Below are 23,814 nucleotides of genomic sequence, written 5' to 3'. Positions count from 1 at the left end.
TGAATTCTAATACAGTGGTACCTTGGTTTGCGAGCATAATTCGTTCCAGAAGCATGCTCGTAATCTAAAGTGCTCGTATATCAAAGCAAAGTTCCCCATAGGCCATAATGGCAACTCGGATGATTCGTTCCACTGACTTAGGTACATCTCTCCGAGTCAAGCTGATCCCCGACCCAAGCCAACACCCAACCTGAACAATATCGCTTCTTCTGTCTTCTCCCACTGCTGTCTGCCACTTTGACACCCCAACCCGGGAACCGGCTTTGCTACTCCCCCAAGGCCACCGGCGCTGCTCCCTCCCTTCGCGACTGAGATTGCCTCCTCCACCCACTGACCGACCCTGTCCTTACCCATTCGCCGGTGCTGAAAGTGCCGGCCGCTGGTTCTCTGCTGGGCTGCTGCGGGGCCTTGAGCATCTGCGCATGCTCAAGGCCTTCTGGCTCTCACCCTCTCCGAGATTCTCATGAGATTCAAGGCACCCTTGAGTAAATTACCATTTAAGGGACATTTACTCTTTAGAAAAGGTCTGGATGATATTTTAGCCAGAGCACAGGATCACAAGCTGAAGTACTTTCCAGAAGCATAAGCATGGACATCTTGGTGCAGCTTTGGCCAAAGCGCGTCTTCTTTACTTCTTCATAGCACACCAAGGGCTGGTGGTTCTAGTAATACCAGATTGGCCGAAGTGACACTGGTATGCAGACTTGGTCCGTCTACAAAGGGATCAAGGTCTCAGACTTCCATATCATCCCCAGCTGCTCACACAGAGTCCAATTGCCCTGCAAAATCTAGAACGCTTTGGTCTTATGGCATGGCTCTTGAGTGCACGGTGCTAGCGTGTAAAGCTATTCAGATGGAGTGATCAACACCCTTCTGAGATATAGGAAGATGGTAACTATAGCCACGTATGCAAAACCCTGAAAGTACTTCCAAGCTTGGTACACTCAGTGGAGGGCCGGACTCAAGCTCGATGTTGATCTCTGTGGTGCTCACCTTCCTGCAGGAAGGTATGAAAAAAGGCCTAGCAGTTAGTTCCCTAAAAGTTCAGAGTGTGTGGCACAGTGGTTAAAGCTACAGCCTCAGCACCCTGGGGTTGTGGGTTCAAACCCACGCTGCTCCTTGTGACCCTGGGCAAGTCACTTAATCCCCCATTGCCCCAGGGATTGTGAGCCCCCTGGGACAGATAGGGAAAAATACTTGAATACCTGAATAAATTAATGTAAACCGTTCTGAGCTCCCTTGTGAGAGTGGTATAGAGAATTGAATAAATAAATAAATTGTATTTTGGACTTATGGTTACTAAGAGAACTGTAGCCATACATCCAGGTTCTTGAAGTGCGCTTTGCGCCCCCGTCCTTCGGTGCGACAATCTCTTTCCTGGAAGAGTCTTAATCTGGTCCTACGGGTGCTAACTAGATTGCCCTATGAACCTCTGGAGCAAGCTTCTCTGATGGACCTTGCCGTCAAAATGGTGTTTTGGGGAGCGATCTCTCCACCTCACAATCGTGTACAGACGCAGGAAAGCGCTTGCGTGAGGTTACAGCAGTGAGGTGGGCAACGTTCCAGAACGTAACGTAGCCATTGAAGGCAGTGCAGCTTGTGTGTGTGTGTGTGTGTGTGTTTGTAATTTCGTGCTGGAGGTGAGAGCTGAAGGCGGTTGCGGATGCGACCACTGGACACTTAAAGCACAAGTTTTCCATAAAGAATCATTCTTTATAATACCGAGGGCCTTAAAATAGTACCTGGCGGGCTGCAAGTTTGAGACCACTGATACACAATGCCCAGGTGGGGAATTACAGAGGGATTGATAAGACAGGTAGAAAAAAAATTCTATTTTTTAAATTTTTTTTTGCTATAGGATAAAGTAGTATTGTAGCTGTGTTGATAAATGTTTATAAATAGAAAATGGAAATACAGTTATTGTTTTATTGGACTAATTTTAATACATTTTTGACTACCTTTCAGAGGCCAAATTCTCCTTTCTCAGATCAGGACAGGATACTGTAACAGCAATATACTTTACTGACCTAAGGAAAGAGGGTTTGACCTCTGAAAGCTAATTTAAAAATGTATTAGTCCAATAAAATGGTATTATCTTATTTTCAATTTTTTGTTTTATTTTTATTTGTTAATTTGTAAAGTGAATTGTTTTCTCTTTTTTTTCAAATTTACATCTGCTATCTTTAAATTTTGTTCAGTATTGGGGATATGCACCACTGTTTCTTCACCTCTAAACTGTACCGTTCCTTCGGTTTGTAGCACAAGCCAACATGCTGAATTTCTCTGTACTGCTCCGATGGTCATATGATTGACAGAACAGCGTAGGACATTCAGCCAGCCAGCCAGGTGCTTAGTAGGTGGGTTGGAGTTAGGAATTGAAGCAGCTTCAAAGAAGTAGGCTTTGAGCCTCACTGCCATCTTAAATTGAATATGGCTAAAACCAAACTCCTTATCTTTCTGCCTAAACCCACCTTCCCCCTTCCCCTCTCCTGCCGTTCTCTGTTTCTATGAATAATACTCTACTCCTTCCTGTTTTGCCAGCTCGCAACCTCGGGGTAATCTGTGATTCCTCTCTCTCCTTCTCCGCTCAGATCCAACAAACCACTAAAACCTATTGCTTCCTCCTCTATAACATTACAAAATCCGACCTCTCCTCTCACAGGGATAGGACGTGGAAATTGAGTTTCCTGCAGGGACGAGGAAAAATTTGTCTCCGTGTCATTCTCGTCCTTTGTATAAAATTATACCCCACATTGATATGAAAATGTGCTTATGTTGTTGATTTTGATAGCTCATCAAGTCTGTTTAATTCTTTCTTTTCTCTTTTGTTTGTAGAGAACAAATCAAAAGACCTTCAATGGATAATAGATACCACCATTGGGTATCCTAACGCTAAGCCTATCGACATCCAAACATGGATCCTTGGCTACAGACAACCAACAGTCATACATGTTTACTACAGGTAGGATGTGAACTTTTAAGAAACCAGTAAGATAAAGGACACAAAAAGTGTCAAATGCCGAATTGTTTTAATTAAAGAGATGATCTTGAAAACAAAGGGCTCCTTTTACGAAGGTGCGCTAGCGTTTTTAGCGCACGCACCGGATTAGTGCGCGCTACCCGAAAAACTACCGCCTGCTCAAAAGGAGGCGGTAGCGGCTAGCGCACGCTATTCCATGCGTTAAGGCTCTAACGCACCCTTCGTAAAAGAAGCCCAAAGACTAGCCTGATCAAACCTCTTTATATCTGATCATTTGGTAATACACTTCCCCCTCCCCATTCGCGGTTTCTCCATTTGCGGTTTCATATAATCACAATTTTTTCTGGGGAGGGGGAAAATAAAAAAAAAAAAAAAAGCAGTCTTAATTTTAAAATAACCCATATTTTTTTCCTCCCTGCGCCTTCCTGGCCTTACCTGGTGGTCTAGAGGGCTTTCGGGGCAGGAGCGATCTCCCTACGCTCCTGCCCCGTGCAGATCGCCATGAGGAAATGGCTGCTGTGAGTTTCCGTAGTCTCTCGAGACTACGTTGGGAACTCCCTACAGCCATTTCCTCATGGCGATCTGCACGGAGCAGGAGTGTAGGAAGATCGCTCCTGCCCCAAAAGCCCTCTAGACCACCAGGTAAGGCCGGGAAGGCGGCAGTTAGGTGGGGGTGGGTCAGAGCCGGATAATCGCTTTTTTTCGCCATTCGCGGTCCGGCTCTATCCGTTTCCCCCGCGAATGACGAGGGAGAAGTGTAGTTCAATTTAAACTGACCAAATAACAATGAGACTTTTTCAGTTATCTTACCTTAAAGTAGCTTTGGAAGGAAGATAGGGACCTCATTCATTCCTTGCAGAGAGAGAGACTCAAGACCCAGGAAACATTTAACTCAACCAGTAGATATTATTAAGATGATGCTAAAAAAAACAAAGACTGCATGTTTAGTGCTGAGTAAATCCTTGATTGCTTTCCACATTGGCACAAGATCTTCGATCTTCCACATTGGTTTTTGTTTATTTTGTCTGCTGAGCCTGACTGTTCCATCCATTAGGATTGTATTTCTAGAAATGTTTAATTTAGACTGTGATGGAGGATTTACTATTCCATTTTCTCATTGCTATTTTGTTACTAGCTTCCAGGACAAAATACATCTGATATATACAATACTTTTATTACCATATCATCTTATTTAATTATGGTGCCATTCTGTTGTGGTAAAGCCTTGGGGACCATAAAGTGATGTTAAATGGTTAACCTCCCTGTAAGGGAGATGTGATGTGCAAATGGTGATTGAATATTAATTTATCCTGGTGACTGAATATTAATTTTGATGTATGTTGCAGGGAGCAAAGTATTTTTTTCTCTCTGGGTTTAGAGTAGTCCTTTGGAATTATTTGCTACATACTTAAGGTTAAAGGGTGTGAGATTTTATGATGCAAGGGCCTATGAGTCCTGACGGGTGACATTCCCATACTCAGGAGTTGATTGCAGAAGGATGAAATTTACATTCTTCAGCTCTGCCTTCTTCTCCAGTGCTGTAGAGCAGAGTTTCTCAACTTCTTCAAGCCAAGTATCCCCTAAGTCTAACAAATATCAACAGAGTACTCCTGCCCAAGCTCCGCCCCAGATCCTCTCAAGCTCCACCTCTTCACCCCCTTAATAATAGTACTAATTGTAATGCAATTTCTTCCATCCTTTTTTCATATACACACATTATAATCTTATTAATACACTAGTCTTTAAGCCCGTTACATTAGTCTGTCTGTCTGGGTATTTTTTTTCTTTGTCTGTCTCTCCTTGCATGCTGCCTGTCTGTCATTTTTTCTGTCTGTGAATCTCCCTGTGCCTCCTTCCTATGTCCTTAGTGCCCCTTCCTATGTCCATAGTGCCCCCGGTGCCTCCTTCCTCCCCCCTCCGATGCCAGCCTGCCTTCCATTGAAACCCCCCACCTCCTCCGCTGCCTCCCATCCCCCTTCCATTGAAACCCCTCCATGCCAGCCTGCCTGCCTCCCATCCCCCTGAGCAGCGTATTTCCATGGAAACCCCCCCCGATGCCATCCTGCGTGCCTGCCTTCCATTGAACCCCCACCCCCCTCCAATGCCAGCCTGCCTGCCTCCCATCCCCCTTCCACCGAAACCCCCCACCCCAACCCACCCCTGATGCCAGTCTGCCTGCCTGCCTGCCTGCCTTCCCCCTGAGCAGCATGTTTCCATGGACCCCCCCATGCCATCCTGCCTGTCTGCCTTCCATTGAACCCCCCACCCCTCCTCCGATGCCAGCCTGCCTGCCTCCCATTCCCCTTCCACTGAACCCCCCCCATGCCTGCCTGCCTCCTATCCCCCTGAGCAGCATGTTTTTAACCTCCCCCTGCGCCGACCCTAGGAACAGCACTAACATGCCGCGACCCCCCCTTCCCCCCGACTTTAGGCACACCACTAACACGCCGCAACTCCCCCCCCCCCCCCGCCGACCCTACCCGGCACAACAGAAACCCCCGTTGACCCTCCCACCGCTACACAGCTGACAAACTCGGCAGCTGCAGCAGCGTCCCAGGCACACTAAACGCTACTTCGGGTCTTCTACTGGCCTAATTTCCTCTGCCGCGTCCCTGATGACGTCATCAGGGATGCGGCAGAGGAAATTAGGCCAGTAGAAGACCCGAAGCAGCGTTTAGTGTGCCTGGGACGCTGCAGCTCTTGCCGGGTTTGTCAGCCTTGTAGCGGTGGGAGTGTCAACGGGGGTTTCAGTTGTGCCGGGTAGGGTCGTCGGGGGGGGGTGGGGGTGGTGAGTTGCGGCATGTTAGTGGTGTAACCTAGGGTCGGCGGCGGGAGGGGGAACTCACAGCTGTTACCTGGCCGAAAACACGTCCGCACAGCCAGCGACCGCTGTCTTTCTGCCTCTGCCGGTGGGGACCGCCGGGGCCTGGGTGCGGCAGGGAAGGGGGGTCTTACTCTTGCCTGGCCAGGGCCGAATCCCGGGCCTGCTCTCCTTCCCCTAAGTCCGGCCCCTCACTGCGCGCCATCTAGCGCATGCGCACTCGTGCCGCCGCGACAGATCATGGAACACAAAATTTAAAAAAAACACAAAGCACACTGTACATAGAGAAAATGTTAATTATCATTTATATTCTTCTTTTTTTTTGTTGTTGTTTTTTTTTGAAAGAGGTCAAGGCAGATGACTTTAAAATATGCAATGTCGCATCAGTAAAACAATAGAAAAACATACAAATACAGTGCAAAATATAGACAGCAGATAAAAATTTTCAAAACTGACACATTTCGATCACTAAATTGAAAATAAAATTATTTTTCCTACCTTTGGTTTTCTGTTGGGTCTGGCAATTTCTGGAACCATGGAGTTCACAAGGGGTAAGGGGGGGAGGGGAGCGACAGCTGATTGTTTTGAAGGTATAAGAGTCAAGCTTTCTAAGATAAGTTTGATTAGCAGCTCTATTGGTTAGGGGACATGAATGGAGGACTAGATTTTGGGAGACGGTTGGATTTGGGTGGGGGATTGGATGGACTGTTTTTTGTTCATATGTTACATGCTTGGATTTAAGTATTTGTCGCTGTAAACAAAACAAAAAAATATAATAAAATAGTTTAAACATAAATTATACCTTTGAGCAGTAAGGGATAATGTGGCATTATACAGTAGCATTCAGTGGCACTCTGTGATCTAAAGTTATGTTGCCTAGTTAAATCCTAAAGGAGAAGCCTTAAAACACTGCAGACATTAAAAATTCACTACAGGATAAAACCAGCTGTTGCATCATTGTCCGTCGTTTCACTTTTTTTTTTAAAGAGGAAAAAGACGTTCCCCCACCCCCAAGCTATGCTTGATTAATTTTTCTTTTCCTGGCAGCTTTTCTTTTTAACAGCTATTTAGTCTAGTCAGGGAGGCATTTCAAAGTGCTTTCTCCTCAGGGGATCCTCTTTTAGGGTCAGAGAGCGACCCTTCAGGACGAAGAAATAAAAGCATAAGAGCAAGTGTACTTGAAGCGAGGAGGGTCCGTGCATGTTAGCATGTCTCATCAGACAGTTTCTTCAAAGCTAAATAAACTTTTGAAACAAAAACTTTGTCATGTGGATGCTTTTTCCTTTTATTAGAGCAGCACAACGATTATCCAAAATGTGTTATACATAAGCTTGTGTAGAGCAGTGGTCTCAAACTCAAACCCTTTGCAGGGCCATATTTTGGATTTGTAGGTACTTGGAGGGCCTCAGAAAAAAATAGTTAATGTCTTCTTAAAGAAATGACAATTTTGCATGAGGTAAAAGTCTTTATAGTTTATAAATCTTTCCTTTCGGTTAAGTCTTAATAATAATATTGTAATTTATAGCTAAAGAGACATATGATCAAGAAACTTTTATTTTACTTTTGTGATCATGATAAACATACCGAGGGCCTCAAAATAGTACCTGGCGGGCCGCAAATATGAGACCACTGGTGTAGAGTGTTCTCTTGTGGCTTTATTTTACCTTGGCATGGAACTTATTTAGCTGAGATAATAACATCCCAAGTTTGTGCAAAGAGTGCCACACCCTCTGTTTCATCAGGACTTAAAGGACTTTATTCAACAGGCCTGAAGGGTTTGGGCTATATTTATCACCTACAAAGCTGCATAGCTCTCAGCAGCTCTTCAGAGTGCACAGAAATAGTAAAATCGTCACCTTCTAAATTTTCTCCAGCTGTGCCTGTGGGACTACTGCAGTAATCCTAGGGCTAGATTTACTAAGCAAACTGATCGGTTTACAACCCCCGAACCGATTCACTAACCTTCTAGCCGATCCTGTCCGCAACCAATCCAATCCGTGCATGCAAATGAGGGAAATGGCATGCAAATCTAGGAAGGCAGCGATTCACCAAAATTTTTCAGGCACACCGACTGGTCTGGCCGATCCAAAACCAAGCGACTGATGAGGACCAGTCGCTCACTCCTTTCCTGCTCTCTCCTGCCCTGAAATACCAGCCCTGCAGCCCTGAAAAAAACCCTACTCTCTGCCGCCCTGCCCTGTGTTTAAGCAGCAAGCCTGCTTCTCCGTCCGCTAAACCATTGAGTCTTTGGGGAAAAGTGCCACTCCGACTCTCCTGCTCTCTGTCGCCCTTCCCTGCAGTGCAGCCCCGCTTTAAAACCATAGGCTCACACTGCGGGGAAGGGCAGTAGAGAGCTGCACGGGAACGGGGATGACGGGAATCCCGCGGGACCCGCGGGGATCCCGTGGGTTCCCCCTTTGGGTCACGGGGATCCCGTGGGGACGCCCCCTAGGGTCGCGGGGATCCCGTGGGGACGCCTCCGAGGGTCGCGGGGTTCCTGCGGGGTTGGATCGCAGCGGGGTTGGTCGAGCCGCGAGGGTAGTCTCCTTCTCCTTACCTGCCCTGTCGCAGCACACAGCCGAACGGAAATCTTCCCGATGTCAGCGCTGACGTCGGAGGGAGGGCTTAAGCAAAGCCCTCCCTTCCTCCGACGTCAGCGCTGACATCAGGAAGACTTCCGGTCGGCTGTGTGCGGCAGGGCAGGTAGGGAGAAGGCAATGGCGAACGAAAGAGGGGGGAGGGGGCGGTCCGCCCCGAAGAATGTGCACAGCCGGTCAGGTCCCCCGATCGACCGACAACAGGCCCGGCCGACAAATCTCCCTGCCCTGTAGCCGCAAATCTAAATTACCTCTTACAGCAGCTTCACTACTCCAGCTGCTGTAAGAAGGTAATTTAGATTCGCGGCTACAGGACAGGGAGATTTGTCCGACCGGGCCTGTTCTGTTGTCGGTCCGGTGCAAAAGCGCCACAAAGGTGGAGGCAGGGAGGGAGGAAAGGTGGAGTGGAGAAGAAAAGACGCTTAAGGGGGGAGAAGGCCGCTGAAAGCACTGGGGAAGACAAAGGGGTGGAAAAGAACGCTGAAAGGACATGTGGAAAACAGGGGTGGAGAAGGCCGCTGAAAGGACATGGGGTAAACGGGAGGAAGGGGGGGGAAGGACCCTGAAAGCACTGGGGAAGACAAAGGGGTGGAGAATGCCACTGAAAGGACATGGGGAAGACAGAGGGGGGAGAAGGATGCTGCCTGACAGGACATGGGGAAGATGGTGGGAGAGAAGGACACTGAAAGGAAATGGGGAAGAGGGAATGGGAAGAAGACGCTGGCAGGGAAGAAGACAGAGGTGCCAGACTATGGGGGGAGCGGAGGGAAAAAGATGGGTGCCAGACCAATTTGGGAGGGGGGAGAAAGGGAGAGGCACAGTAACAGAGCAAATGGAAGACACAGAGAGAAGAGAGGCAGTGGATGGAAGGAATTGAATGAGAACATGAAGAAAGCAGAAACCAGGCAATAAAGGTAGGAAAAAAATTATTATTTTTTTTTTTTTGCTTAAGGATAAAGTAGTATATTAGTTGTGTTGATAAAAATTTATAAACATTAGAGGCTCTGGTAGAAACCCGTTTACAAAGTATGTATTCTTCCCAATTAATATTTCCAAATTAATAAAGTCTTTTTGCTTATTTTTAAATGGGTTTCTACTAGAGCCTTTAATTCAGTAGCATAATTAAATGAAATAACTATTTCTGTAGTTTATAGGGACAGGTGGGGATGTAGGGGATTCCTCGTGGGGACGGGCGGGGACGGAGGGGATTCCTCGCGGGGACGGGTGGGGACGGAGGGATTCCTCGCGGGGACGGGTGGGGACGGGTGGGAGTCCTCACGGGGACGGGTGGGACTTTGGTGGGGACGGGTGGGATTTCTGTCCCCGCGCAACTCTCTAAAGGGCAGCAGAGAGCAGGAGAGTCAGGGCGGGTTTTGTGTTTTGTTCTGTAGTCCGGCAGTTCCCCCCTCTGTTGGCTTTTTTAAAAGAGTCTGCAGCGAATCCCGTTGGGAGACGATATCAGGCCCGTCTCAGCTCTCGACCATGTCTGCCTTTGCCTGCCATTACTTCACCACCCCTCCCCCCTTTGTTTTGACCTTGCTGGTGCAGGAGAGCAGCGCATGCGCAGATCGCATCTACAGCCATCAATGATGGTCTGCGCATGCGTCACGATCGGTCTTCAGTTATCCGTGGGATCGCTTGTGGGCATGTTTCCGATTAGGTCATTTGCATGGGGAGCCTTTAGTGAATGGGTCACCCAGCAAGACTCAGAAACGTATCGGAACCGGATCAGACAGGTAAGGGGGCTTTAGTGAATCTAGCCCTTAGTCAACTAATATATTCATAGCGTGTCCTGAAGAAAAGAAATGTGCGTGTTAAAGAGTTGAAAGATGGTGTCCCTGTGGGTCATGAGAGACTGACTTTTAGTCATTTTATAATCTTGGTTTATGCTAAATAAACTGTTTGTAGTCTCAGTACTCGCTCGTTACCTGGACTATATTTAGCTTGGGCACAAAGTTATAACCTGGAAGACCTGCCTGGCTGCATTACAGCTGGGGCTCATGTGAATATAACATTACTTTTTTTTTTTTTTAAGTTTTTTTTGTTTTCTTCTCCATTTTCTTATCAGTTGACACTATATTCTGTTCCTTTAACCTGGGGAATTTTTCCTATGCTTGTAGGATATAATGATCCTCTATAATAAAACTCTTACCTGCGCATGCGCTGTTCAAATGGCGTGATCCCTGCCGCCGTGATTTCTGCTTCTATGCCGAATTCGATTTGCAGCGTGTGCGGCGGCTTGCGGTGCATGCAGCGATTTCAGCGGCAGTAGCAGTTTGACTCCTGCGCTGCTGCTGCTGGGACGCCTCTTCTCACCCCTGGACCAGCAAACGCAGCAGCCACGGGGCATTTGCTAGGCCGGCCCACTTCGATAATGCAAGGTGGGCCGGCCTAGCAAAAGCTCCGAGGCTGCCCAGGCTAGAGGATGCTGGACAGGGGGATCAGGGAAAGGAGAGGGGATACTACTGGACGGGGGATCAGGTAAGGGGTGCTGCTGGACAGGGGGGAGGTAAAATGAAGGGAAAAGGCCTACTGCTGGACAAGGGGAGCAGGCAAAGGATGATGGTGGACAGCAGAGGAAAGAGAGAGAGAGAAACAGAAAGGGTTGAAGAGTTGCTGGCGAATCCCGGGGGGTAGGGCTTATATTAAGACCTTCCCCAAAAATGATGCTAGGTCTTATTTTCGGGGAAACACAGTACCTGTCTCCAGAACGTCAGCACCCTTTCCCTTCGTGCTACCCTTTCTCCTTCTTTCCTGTAGTTCTGTAGTTCTACCCCTCTTCCCTTATGTCTCGATTTGTCATGTATCTACCCTAAGTACTAATGGTTTGTCACCAAATTTTATTTTTTAAGGCAGTATATCAAATTTTAATAAACTTGGAAACTTTGTATAGGAAAGCCTAGTAGAGCTACACACAGGTCTCTTAAATAGCCTAGGGGGTGGGCTAGTGAACCATAGAGAGGAAGATCTAAGCCCATAAGCCACTCTACTACTACTACTACTACTACAACTACTAACTACTACTACTACTACTTATTTCTCTAGTGCTACCAGACGCACGCAGCAGTGCACAGAATCACAAAGAAGAAGAAAACCACTCTAACCACTACATTCATGGTGGAAAATGTGAGCCCACCAACCCCCCCCCATCCCTACTTATAACCTATAAGGAAGCTCTGGTGAGATGTCTATGTGGCATCCTTTTTGTGAAGTTCAAAGCAGTGCACTTTAAGGTGCCCCACTGCTCTGTTGCCATGTCTGGGTGGCCAGTCCATCACATTGTTGGCCCCTCCCATGTCCAAATGGTCTTGTTCTGGGTGTTTGGGACTTGTACAAATTTTTGATCGAAAATGTGGTATAAAGATAGACGTACTGGCGGTCTGGACGATCAATGGCCTGGACATCCAGATAGATTGTTTGAAAAAAAAAAAATTATTCTAGACATATTTTTTGAGAATGGACATTTTACCACAGCCGACTTTGGATGTCTAGCTTCATACGCCCGAATCAGACTTAGATATTTATTTTGATTATGCCCCTCTATGTGTTAATTATTGGAAATATATCAAATAACGTGAACCATGATTCATCATGCCTAAAAGGAAAGATTATTGTCTACTGGGTGGAAGTTAATTGCAGTCTGAAAATCTTCTGGCCTAATATGTGGTTTAAAGACTTGTAAATTGTTGAAGGACCTTCCCCTATCATGGTGCCACTCCTTCCAAGTAAATGATCTCTCCTTAATGTGGCTATTTTAAAATAACTTTAAACATTTCCTTTTTCCTTAGGAAACACATCAAAACTAAATTTTTAGTAGTGGGAACCTCAAACAGTAATTTCAAAGCCTAAACTTGTTGGCATTCTTTAAAATTCACTATATTGTACACTGCCTTGACTTGGTTTTCCATTTAGGCAGTATAGATAATTGAATATAAACAATAAACAATCAAATTTATAACAAAATCAAAAGGCTGGATCTCTTGTAATAACTAAAAGCCTACCGAGGAAAAATGCTTTAATCGCAAACTATTATTATAAGAACATAAGAATTTGCCTCCGCTGGGTCAGACCAGAGGTCCATCGCGCCGAGCAGTCCGCACCCGCGGCGGCCCATCAGGTCCATGACCTGTCATGTTATCTTGATTTAGCCCATAGCCCCCTTGTTTTTAATCTATACTCTTTCCATACTCTTATCTACCCTTATCTGTATCCCTCAATCCCCCTATCCTTCAGGAATCCATCCAATCCCTCTTTGAATCCCCGTAGCGTACTTTGCCCGACCACCTCCTCCAGGAGCGCGTTCCATGTGTCCACAACCCTATTGCTAGTAGTAATCCTATTGAAGTGCATGACATTATATTACATTAGGGATTTCTATTCCGCCATTACTTTGCGGTTCAAGGCGGATTGCAAATGAATTGTCTGGAGATTAGAAGTATTTAGGGAGTAGTTTGTACATTTCTTTGAGTTGCTAAGGATTATATCTGAGTTGTCATGATATTGGAAGTTCATATGTAGTAGTTGCAGGTGATGCTTGGGACATTTCTGACTGTGTTAGTTCAGTTTTATGTGTTTTATGAATAGAAGGATTTTTATTTCTTTTTTGAAGGTTTTGTAGTCTGTGGTCGTGGTCAATAGGTTGTGGATTGAGTGTTGCAACTCGAGTGGCTAGGAGATTGTTGTAGTTTTTTTTCTTTAGACGTTTTTGGTTGGAGGGTGTGTGAATGGTGCGTGGGTTTTCCTAAGTCTGGTTGAGGTGGATTGAACTAGTCGATTGTTCCAATAGGCTGGGCTGTCTCCGTTTATTGCTTTGAATAGTAGGCAGTAAAATTTGGAAGTGTATTCTCGCTTGTATTGGGAGCCAATGTGAGTCATGGTATGCCTCTGTGATGTGGTCGAATTTCTTCAGTGAGTAGACCAGTCTTAGGGCTGTGTTTTGTATTGTTTGTAGTTGTTTTATCATGTTTGCTGTGCATGGGAGATATAGTATGTTGCAGTAGTCTATTGGACCTAGGATTAGGGATTGTACCAAGAATTGGAACTGTTTTCTATCGAAGAATTTTCTGACTTGCTTCAGGTTTCTCATGACTGCGATGATTTTTTTTATTGTTTTGTTGATTTGTGGCTGCATTGTACAGCCTCTGTCTATTATTAATAATAATAATTTATTTTCTTGTGTACCGCCCAACCAGTAATTCTGGGCGGTTCACAACAGGAAAATACCAAGACATTTCAGCACATGGTACAGTTTCAAAGAACACACTATCTATGTGCAATCTAAAATTATATAATAAAAGTAATACAATTGTTAAAAACATTCAAGTACAATATAAAAAATTATTAAAAAAATTAAAACATACTATGACAATAAGAATAGAAACATAAGACCTCATTTAAATATATCAAAATTAATATTCTTATTTGTCAAATAAATAGGTCTTTAATGATTTCCTAAATGTGAAGTAAGAATTAGATTGAACAATCATCAGACTTAGCCAGGAGTTCATCTTCCCAGCTTGATACTCCAAAGTCCTGTCTAAAAAGGTCTTAAAACGACAGGCTTTTAGAGTAGGGAAGATGAACTTTCCAGAATTTCTAGTTCCTTTTGTTGAGTAAGAAAGTTTCAGATAGCGGGACAAATATGAGGGAGATAATCCAAAAAGCACCTTATAACAAATGCATCCAAACTTAAAAAGCACTCTGGCCCCAAAAGGCAACCAATGCAACTTGGTATAAAAAGGACTAAGATGATCATACTTTTTAAGATTAAAAATCAGGCAAACTGCAGCATTTTGCACCAACCGAAGTCTTAATATAATCTTTTTAGGTAATCCCAAATAAATTATATTACAATAGTCTAAAGTTGATAATACAATAGATTGAACCAGTAACCGAAAAGATTCACTGTCAAAAAACTTTTTAATGGTTCTTAATTACCATAAAAGCGCATAACTTTTTTAAATTAATAAATCTGTGTGTTTCCTAAAAGTTAATGTGCGATCCAAAGTAACCCCCAGAATTTTCAAATTAGACGCTATCTCGAAATTTTGGCCCTTCAGTTGGATACTTTTTTCTTGAATTTTCTCATTAGGGCTTGCCAAAAAAACCTTGTTTTTTTTCAGGCTTAAGCTTCAACCTAACCTGTAGCATCCATAATTCTACCTTTTCTAAGATTATAGAAATTCGAGTGATCAATTCATTTGAGATGTTCTTACAAGGTAGCAATATAGAGATGTCGTCTGCATAAATGTAAAACATTACTTCTAGACTTTGGAGTAAATTCGCCAGAGACACAAGATAGACATTAAATAACATTGGGAATAAAGGAGAGCCCTGCGGACTCCGCATGAGTTCCTCCAAGAGGGAGAATATTTCTCATCAGAAAACACTTTATATGTTCTTTGTTCTAAGAACCCTCTGAACCAATTTTGTATCTTACCACTGATCCCGATTGAGTCCAAGCAGTTTAACAGTAGATCATGATCCACTAAATTGAAAGCGCTGCTTAGATCTAATTGCAGGATCAGGGCACTTGTACCAGTTACTGATTCTGTACTGTGTCCAGAACGAAACCCAGATTGATTTTCATGTAGGATATTATATTTCTCTAACTAATTCACCAATTTGGCATTCACCAGTCCCCTCCATTAGTTTTTCAAATAATGGGATACTTGCAACTGGCCTATAGTTTTTTTCACTAGCAAGTGACACCTTCTGGTTTTTTGCTATAGGGGTTATTATTATTCTTCCTAAGTTTTTTTCAAATTGTCCGAACTGTAATTGAAAAGTAATCCATTTGTAGAGATGAGCTCTAAAGGTAAGCGAGGCATTCATCAATAAGTTCCTTGGACATATATCGAGTTCCTTGGACATATATCGAGTTTTAAAGTGGGTTGGATGTGGTATGTTGTAGAGTTTATGACAAGGTTTGTTATGTTTGGGGTTTTGTTATTTTCGAGTAGGATGAAGTTTGTTTTGTCCGGATTTAGCTTTAGTTTGTGGTCTTTCTCAAAAAATGTAAGTCTCCCTCCAACTTAGGAATCAAGGAAACTCTTATATCTTGGCATCCCAAGTCCTCTAAATTTTCTTCACACTTCTACCTATAACCCTCTGTTGTAGTTCCTTCCTATTTCTCCTACTGTAAACCACGTCAAGCTCTACGAACGTGGAGATGATGCGGTATACAAACCTAAGGATTAGATTAGATTAGTTTGTGGTCTTTCATCCATGTTGCTATTGTTTCAAGTGTTCTGTGTATTGTGGCATAATACAATTTGCCACCACTAGTCCAGCAAGATTTATTTCAATGCACTGGATTTTTCTTTTAAGCTTGACATTTAGCTGCATCCTCCAGTTCAATGCTCTTTTCTGTCCTTGCTCTTTCCATATCTTTGTAAATGGCATCCTTTTGCTTTGTCGACAAACGATGGTGGCAGTCTGCCCACATTCTGGACCTCTGTAAATGTAGTTCCCTGTTTATTAGTGTTTTATGGAGCACGTACGCTGGACAGTCATGTGATAAAAATTAAAATATCAGACAAGAGAGTACCTTTGGCTTTTCTGCTGAGGAATAAGTTCACTTGATCAACTTCATTCATTCTGTGTGACGTGCAAAACTTCAGAGCAGTGTGGTTCTGCACATTGGTCGATACATATAGACTGAAGCCATATCCTGCTACTGGCCAGATGGGTGATATCTTCTGATATCTGGACTTGTTTCAGCCTTCCGTGATCAAGCATGACACTGGAGCAACTGCATGATTTGAGGTGTGGTTTTTGTAGTACTGCTTATGCAGTTATATGAAAAAGTATTTGTCTCCCGATCACGCTGAATGGTTTCTGATCTTTAAGCAAAATGTAATATTCGAAAAAGGATATCTAAGTAAACACAATAATTTTTACATAGTCATTTATATCCAACACTTAGTATTATCCCTGTTAAAAAGTAACTGTCCCCCACACTTAGCAGCAATAAGTGCAACCACGTACTTCCTGTAATTTGAGATCATTATATTTCTGCTTGTATATTTTGTTGCAATTTTCTCTGTATCTGTATAGTAATGTTATTTAAATTGCTTTGTGCTTACTAAGAGGAAACCTAGGATATCAAAGGGTTCACAATCAAAAAGCTAAAATGTCCCCCCCCCCCCCAAAACTGCGAGAACTTGCGGCAGCCATTCACTAGCAGCTCTGTCCAGGGCAGGAGCATGGAAAGGCTGCTCCTGTTCCGGTTCACCGCTGGACCACCGGGGATTTTTAAAGGTATGCAGGGGAGGCAGGAGGGAGGTAAAAGTTGTAACAGTCGGCCAGGACAGGAGGCGGGAGGGATTCCTCCTATCCCGGCCCACCGCTGGCCCACCAGGTAATTGAAAGGTACGCAGGGAGGCAGGAGGAAAGTGAAAGTGTTTAAAGTCGGCCGGGATAGGAGACGGGAGGGATCCCTCCTGTCCCGACCTACTGCTGGGCCACCAGGTCTTAAGGCAGGCCCTGTGGTGGCCTGTAACATGTCCGGGGGGGGGGCGGTAGGTGGGCACTGACCCGAGTATAAGCCAAGACCCCAAGTTTTGAGCCATTTTTTGGCCCAAAAATTGCGGCTTATATTAGAGTACATATGGTAATAGAAACAATACTGATCCATGCATGTGAGTGAATGAGTGGTAGAATTTAATTAAAGATAATATAAGATAAAGATAATATATAAAGAGCAACTGGCTAGCAAAAAATAGAACCAATTGAGAACGATACCATGAAGACTAATGTTTTTGAGGTTCAGGAAGAGAAGCTTATGATCAGCAAGATCAAAGGTCTCAGACAAATCTAATAGTACTATGAGTACCACCTTACCAGAGTCAAAAGATTTGTGATGTTCACTTAGCATAGCAACAAGATTTGTTTCTGTGCTGTGATAGTCTCTGAATCCCTGATTCAGAGCCCAGCCAAAACGCATCTTTGGTTATCCCAGGACAAGCAGGCAGCATATTCTTGACTGATGGGTGACGGCACCGACGGAGCCCCGGTACGGACAATTTTAGAGTGATTGCACTCTAAGAACTTAGAAAGTTCTAGTTAGGCCGCACCGCGCGAGTGCCTTCCCGCCCAACGAAGGCGCGCGGTCCCGTTTCTTAGTTTCCGCGGAGCTAAGAAGACGGCTGTTGGACTCTCTTTTTTTGCCTTCCCGCTCGCGTAATTTTTTCTCGTGAATTTATTCACTTTTTGTTCTTTTCTTATTTTCTTTAAAAAAAAAAAAAGTCTATTTTTTGGATTTTTTTCGGTCGGCCCCGGCGGGGCCTGTTGGCACCATCGAAGCCTCGGGCTTCGATTTTGCTACTGCCGTTTTTCCCTTCATGCCCCCTTCTCCGGGTTTTAAGAAGTGTCAGCGGTGTGCACGCCCTATTTCCTTATCCGACCCGCACAAGTGGTGCCTTCAGTGTTTGGGTCCGGACCATAGGGCAGAAACGTGCACCCGCTGTAGTTCTCTTCAAAAGAACTTTGAAGAACCGCCAAATTCAGCAGCAGATTCTGTTCGGTGCCGCGATGGATTTCCTCCAAATCGGCACCGGTGGTTTCGACACCGCAAGAGGTGTCTTCGGTGTCGCACCCTTCAGGTAAGCCGGCTAAGAAGCCATCCCCTTCTGTCCTTGGCCCGTCAGTCGAACAAGCAGTGAGCCAAGTCCTGCAGACTGCGCGCTGGCCCCGCAAACGCTCCGCTCCCATAGAAGTCACTGCCTCTTCATCGGCATCGACCTGGGGGCGGGGCCTGAGGCACATGGGCTCAACCCGACCATGTGCCCAAGGCCCCGCCCACAGGAGAGACCTAAGGCTCCCGGGCCTATTCTGATTGGCCCAGGCGCCTTAGGCCCCACCAGTAGGCGGAGCTTTGGGACGGATGGGCCAATCCGGCCTCATTCCGTCGTTGGCTGCCTGCCGGACAGGCGGGTTTGGCTCCCGTCTGTCCGGCCAACTATACAAAGGTACGGGGAAGGGGGGTGGGGGTGTCGTGGGGGTCGGCCAGGGGTGTCGCGGGTCGGCTGGGGGGGCGGTCGGAGGTTCTTGGGGGGGGGGGCGTTGGGGGGAGGGGTTGTTGCGTCGAGGGCAGGAGGGCCTGGGATCCCTCCTGCCCGTAATGTAGTGCGGGGTGGGGGTAGGGGGTCGCCGTGGCTAGGAGGGTTTGGGCTCCCTCCTGGCCCGAACAACTAGCGGGGGGGGGGGGGGGTTCGCAAGAGCCAGGAGGACTTGGGCTCCCTCCTGGCCCGATATTGTCGGGGAGTTGGGGAGTCGGCGGGGCAAGAGGGCTTGGGCTCCCTTTTGCCCCGATCGTGTCGGGGGTGCCGCGGTTGGCTGGGGCAAGAGGGCTTGAGCTCCCTCTTGCCCCGATCGTGTCACGGGTGCCGCAGTTGGCTGGGGCAAGAGGGCTTGAGCTCCCTCTTGCCCCGATCGTGTCGGAGAGTCGGGACCGCTAAGAGGAAGCAGCAGGACACCGGTAGAGCTTCTACATGATGGGGGGGTCGGGAGGCTGTGGGGGTGCGAGCGGTCCTTCAGGGTGGGGGTGCAGGTGGGAGTGCGTGCGAGCGGTCCTTCGGGGTGGGGGTGCGGGTGCGTGCGAGTGGTCCTTCGGGGTGGGGGTGCGAGCGGTCCTGGGGGGGGTGAATCGGATGTCGGGGGGGCATCAGGCTTTCAGGGTGGGGACAGGACTTCAAGGGGGAGAGGAGAGTCGGGCGGCGACGGGAGAGTCGGGCAGCATGCGCGGTATACGGGTGTGCGCGGTATATAAAAATTTCTGTACATAAATTTGTGTTTTTTGCGCGCTATACCCGTGTGCGCGTTTTACACGGGTGCGCGTTATCTATGTGAAAATACGGTATATGTGCTATTTCAGGTTTATGTACTGCATTTAACAAACAGATTAAACACTAAGGGCTCCTTTTACTAAGGTACGCTAGCGTTTTTAGCACGCGCTAACTGAAAAATACTAACGCAAGCTCTATGGAGGCATTAGCGTCTAGCACTAAAACTGCTAGCACTCCTTAGTAAAAGGAGCCCTAATGGAAAAATCATTAAAGCATGGGCTATCCCATTCAATTGCAACAATTTTTGATTGCTAGAGAACAGAAGTGAGTTAAATAATAAAGAGGTTTTTTGGTTTTTTTTAGTTTCCCTGCTGAGGAATAAGAGGATATAATTAAGATTCCCTATAGTATAGAGTAAGAAATGGCTTAGGATTCGTGAGGATGAATCGTGAGTCGTGAATCATTTCTTTAGTTTTTTCTTTATAATTTGTCTATTTGAAATAGTATCATGTTTCATCTTTGTTGTGGGCTTGGAAAGGAATTTTGAATGAAGGTTTGAATATTGTAAAAATTTGTGGTAGACTTCCTTTTTTTCTTTGTATCGTCTGATATTGTAATAATTACATTTATAAATTAAAAAAAAAAACATGGGCTAACATGAGACTGGGAAGAAATTTCTATTACACTGAATTTTTCTAGAAGTTAGGTTTTTTTTTTCCACTTTTTCAATGACTCAGAGGGAGCGATTGTGAAGCTAAAGCAGATCAGGCACTGACAGAAAGGAAGATGAGCAGGGCCGGATTTTCCTATAGGCTAACTAGGCTTCAGCCTAGGGCCTCAAGATCAAGAGGGGCCTACATTCAAATTGTTAGCAAAATTAAAATTACACTATTCTAAAAACAGTGAACACTAAAACACTGAACCGAAAATAAGGAGAAATTCTACGCTTCGGGATCGGAACCGGCTCCGGCCACAATGGGGCGCCGACTCGGCTTCTCCCTTTCTTTTTCTCGCCCTGGGAGGAGGATCGGGGAGGGAAAGATGTCAGTCCGGAAACAGCTGGGCAAAGCCCAGCCCCGCGGGGAGAGAGGCAAAACGTGGATCCGTCAGGACAGGGCGGCCCAGACTGGCATCGGGGGGAGGGGCTGGGGGGGGGGGTTCAGTGGAAGGGGGATGGGAGGCAGGCAGGTTGGCATTGGAGGAGGGGTGGGGGGGGTTTAATGGAAGGCAGGCAGGTAGGATGGCATGGGGGGGTGTTCAATGGAAGGGGGATGGGAGGCAGGCGGGCATCGGAGGGGGGGTGAGGTGAGGAAGGACGCACTGGGGGCACTATGGACATAGGAAGGGGCAATGTCATATGTTATGTTTGATTAGTTATTGTTACAAGTACTATATATGGTGCTGAGAATAAATGTCCAAATAAGTGTTCTTGACTTTTTTTATTTATTATCCGTGTCACATTTTTTGTAAAGGTTAGTATCAATAACAACATGTTTCATTTAACATATTGATATATATCACAGTAATGATGTATTTTATTATCTCTCATGTAATTTACAAACTTAAAAATGGGAGGTGAAAGGGCCTCCTCATAAGTGGAATAGCCTAGGGCCTCTTTTCATCTAAATCCGGCCCTGAAGACGAGTGCTTGAATATATATTCCACAGCATGCTAATGAGCACAGCTAGTGAAGTGACCTTTTCATTTTCTCCCTGCTAAAAATTATTGAATATACGTAATCTTTCTCGGACATGAACAGTGTGTAAGAAATTGAGATAACGGTTCTAATAATTGCTTTCCATATTGAAAAATGACACCGTTTGTACTGTTTCAAAAGTATTATATTTTTAATTTCTTTAAAGCGGCAGTACTTGTAAGCAATTTGCATATTTAATTTAGCTAGTAACTGTAGCAAATCCTTTATCTTGTAAATAGATCACATTTTGGGGTGCTATAAAACATCAAGGTAAATACCTAGGAGCCATGATATCTCCCATGAATCCCCTAGTCCAGGGGTAGGCAATTCCGGTCCTCGAGAGCCGGAGCCAGGTCAGGTTTTCAGGATATCCGCCATGAATATGTACAAGATGGATTTGCATGCACTGCCTCCTTGAGATGCAAATCTATCTCCTGCATATTTATTGTGGATATCCTGAAAACCTGACCTGGCTCCGGCTCTCGAGGACCGGAATTGCCTACCCCTGCCCTAGTCTTACAGTCAGATATTAAACACATTTTAACCTTTTTAACTGAGAGAGGTCAATACAAGTGAATTTGTTCCAATGATGTTTTATTTGCCTGTAAACCGCCTGGACATTAGCACCCTGTTTGACATGCAACACACATGGGGGAGGGGGGAGTCCTTGAATTTGAACTACTTTTAAATATCATGTAATTTTAATAAATAATTCATCTTAAATAGCTGCTTCAGAAGGGAACTCCCGACATGAAAGCATGTTTTGCCGGAAGGCTGTTTCAAAACTTATTATTCCCTATAATAAGCACAGAAATAGTGCATTAGTTTAATGCGTATATAAACTGATAACTGCAATACTAGCAAAATCTAAGTGCTGAACACCCAAGAATATCATCATTTTTAATATATAGGGCACCTTTTATGAAGCCACGTTAGCGGTTTTAGCGCACGCAACTTTTTAGCGCACGCTAAACCCGCGCTACGTGGCTAGCTCAATGCTGGCGTTGGCGTCTAGCACGGCTGGCATTTTAGCGCGTACTATTATGCGCATTAAACCGCTAACGCGGCTTCATAAAAGGAACCCATAGTTTCAGACTTCCATCAGCCTACCTTCAATCACACACGGACCATCTTATAATACTTTGCCCTCTTTAAATTAACCTAGTTGATTTCTATATCCAATCATAATGCATCTACAGATGGTCTGCGCATGCGCGCGGATCGCACAACAGCGATCCTTGCAGACAGATGGGGGCATTCCTCCGATCGTCCCCATCTGCATATTTTCCTTTACTGAATTTGTCGGACCTGCCCGGTTCAGGCCCAATCGGGCAGGTTAGTGAATCTGGCCCTTTTGTTTTCTTAGGTATTGTGGTTTCAGAGGGTGGGGTTTGCTCACCCTAAGGCAGTGAATGATTCATCACAGTATTATGCTGATCAATCCAGCCTTTGAAAAACATGCCTGACTTCCCATCAGCAGCTGTTGCTGTTTTATTGTTCCACTACACCATAATGTTAAGAGGCCGAGATTCCCAGCTCTTGACTCTAAAGAGGCACCAAGATGTCAGGATCTGCCCCTTTGGTCACACCACACTGAGCACATGCCACAAGGCCATGTTCCACCGCAAGGCAAAGCCTTTATCCTGCAAGGTAACCTTGCTTCTGTGCCAGAAGACTCGTTCCTGCCCGCAACAGTGCCTGCTTCAACCAGCAACTGATAAGCATTCCAATGCTGTCCTCCAATGAACTTTTTGTGTCCTTTGAGCTATACTGTTTTAATACAAGTCGGTGGTTTTTATTTGGATTTGCTTTTCAATAGTAGTTTAAGGTGAGTTAACTAGGTATGTCTCTGTCCGTGGAGGGTTCACGATCTAATTTTGCACCTGAGGCATTGGAGGGACTGAGTCAGTGGCGTAGAAAGGGGGGAGTAGGGGGCAGTCTGCCCCGGGTGCCATGTTGGTGGAGGCTTTGTCACTCCTCCTCCTCTCTGCCACCCACCCCAACCCCACCTCTAGTGTAGCTGGTTTTAAGAAAGGTTTGGAAAATTTCCTAGAGGAAAAGTCCATAGTCTGTTATTGAGAATGACATGGTGGAAGCCACTGTTTGCCCTGGATCGGTAGCATGGAATGTTGCTACTATTTGGGGTTCCAGAATCTTGCATACTCTGAGATAATGGAATGTTGCTACTGTTTGGATGTTTGCCAGGTACTATTGACCTAGATTGGCCACTGTGAGGATGTGCTACTGGGCTTGATGGGACCATTGGTCCGATCCAGTAAGGCTATTCTTATGTTCTTTCCACTCCTCCCCGTCGCCACAAGTGCCCCCTTCCCTTCCCCCATACCTAAGGTGACCATACGTCCCGTTTTGAATAGGACCGACCTGTTTTTGGATCCCCTGTCCCGTTATCCCTACACACAGCTTCGGGACACCAAAATGTCCCATTTTCAAGGACAGCATCCTGAAGCTGTGCGCGGGGACAACAGGACAGGCAATCGCTTCCTGTCTCTCCCTGCCGCACACAAAAAAAGGCCTCCCTCCAGGCCCAATTTAACCCCCCCCCCCCCTCATTCCGCTGCTGCTCTGCTTACCTCCCTGCTGCTAATCACGCCCAGAAGCCTTCTTCCCAACGTCAATTCTGACTTCGGAGAGGATGTTCCAGGCCAGCCAGGCAGCAATTGGCTTCTGGGCGCGATTAGCAGCAGGGAGGTAAGCAGAGCAGCAGCGGACTGGGGGGGATTAAATTGGGCCTGGAGGGAGGCGCTTTTTTTCCCTCGGCAGAGAGGGAAGGAGGTAGGCAGGCAAGCTGGCTGGCTTTGGAACAGCAGGGAGGGAGGGAGGGAGGCAGGCAGGCAGGCTGACTTCGGGGGTGGGGGGGGACAATGTCTGGAAGGCAGTGACGGGGACATAGGAAGAAGGCCCTGGGGGCTTTA

The 23,814-nt window shown here is 45.9% G+C and overlaps 1 protein-coding gene across 2 annotated transcripts in view; it reads left to right on the top strand.

Moving 5' to 3' along the window:
• The window catches only part of LPGAT1 (lysophosphatidylglycerol acyltransferase 1), a 157,090-nt gene that overhangs the window by 116,217 nt on the left and 17,059 nt on the right, over nucleotides 1–23,814 (top strand). For both annotated transcript variants that reach the window (XM_033938160.1, XM_033938161.1), the window contains exon 6: nucleotides 2,836–2,962. In XM_033938160.1, the coding sequence (XP_033794051.1) occupies nucleotides 2,836–2,962 (127 nt within the window). The remainder of the gene's footprint in view (nucleotides 1–2,835; nucleotides 2,963–23,814) is intronic.

Source organism: Geotrypetes seraphini, chromosome 3 (assembly GCF_902459505.1).
Source record: "Geotrypetes seraphini chromosome 3, aGeoSer1.1, whole genome shotgun sequence".
NCBI lineage: Eukaryota > Metazoa > Chordata > Amphibia > Gymnophiona > Dermophiidae > Geotrypetes > Geotrypetes seraphini.
This window is presented reverse-complemented; position numbering and strand designations above follow the sequence as displayed.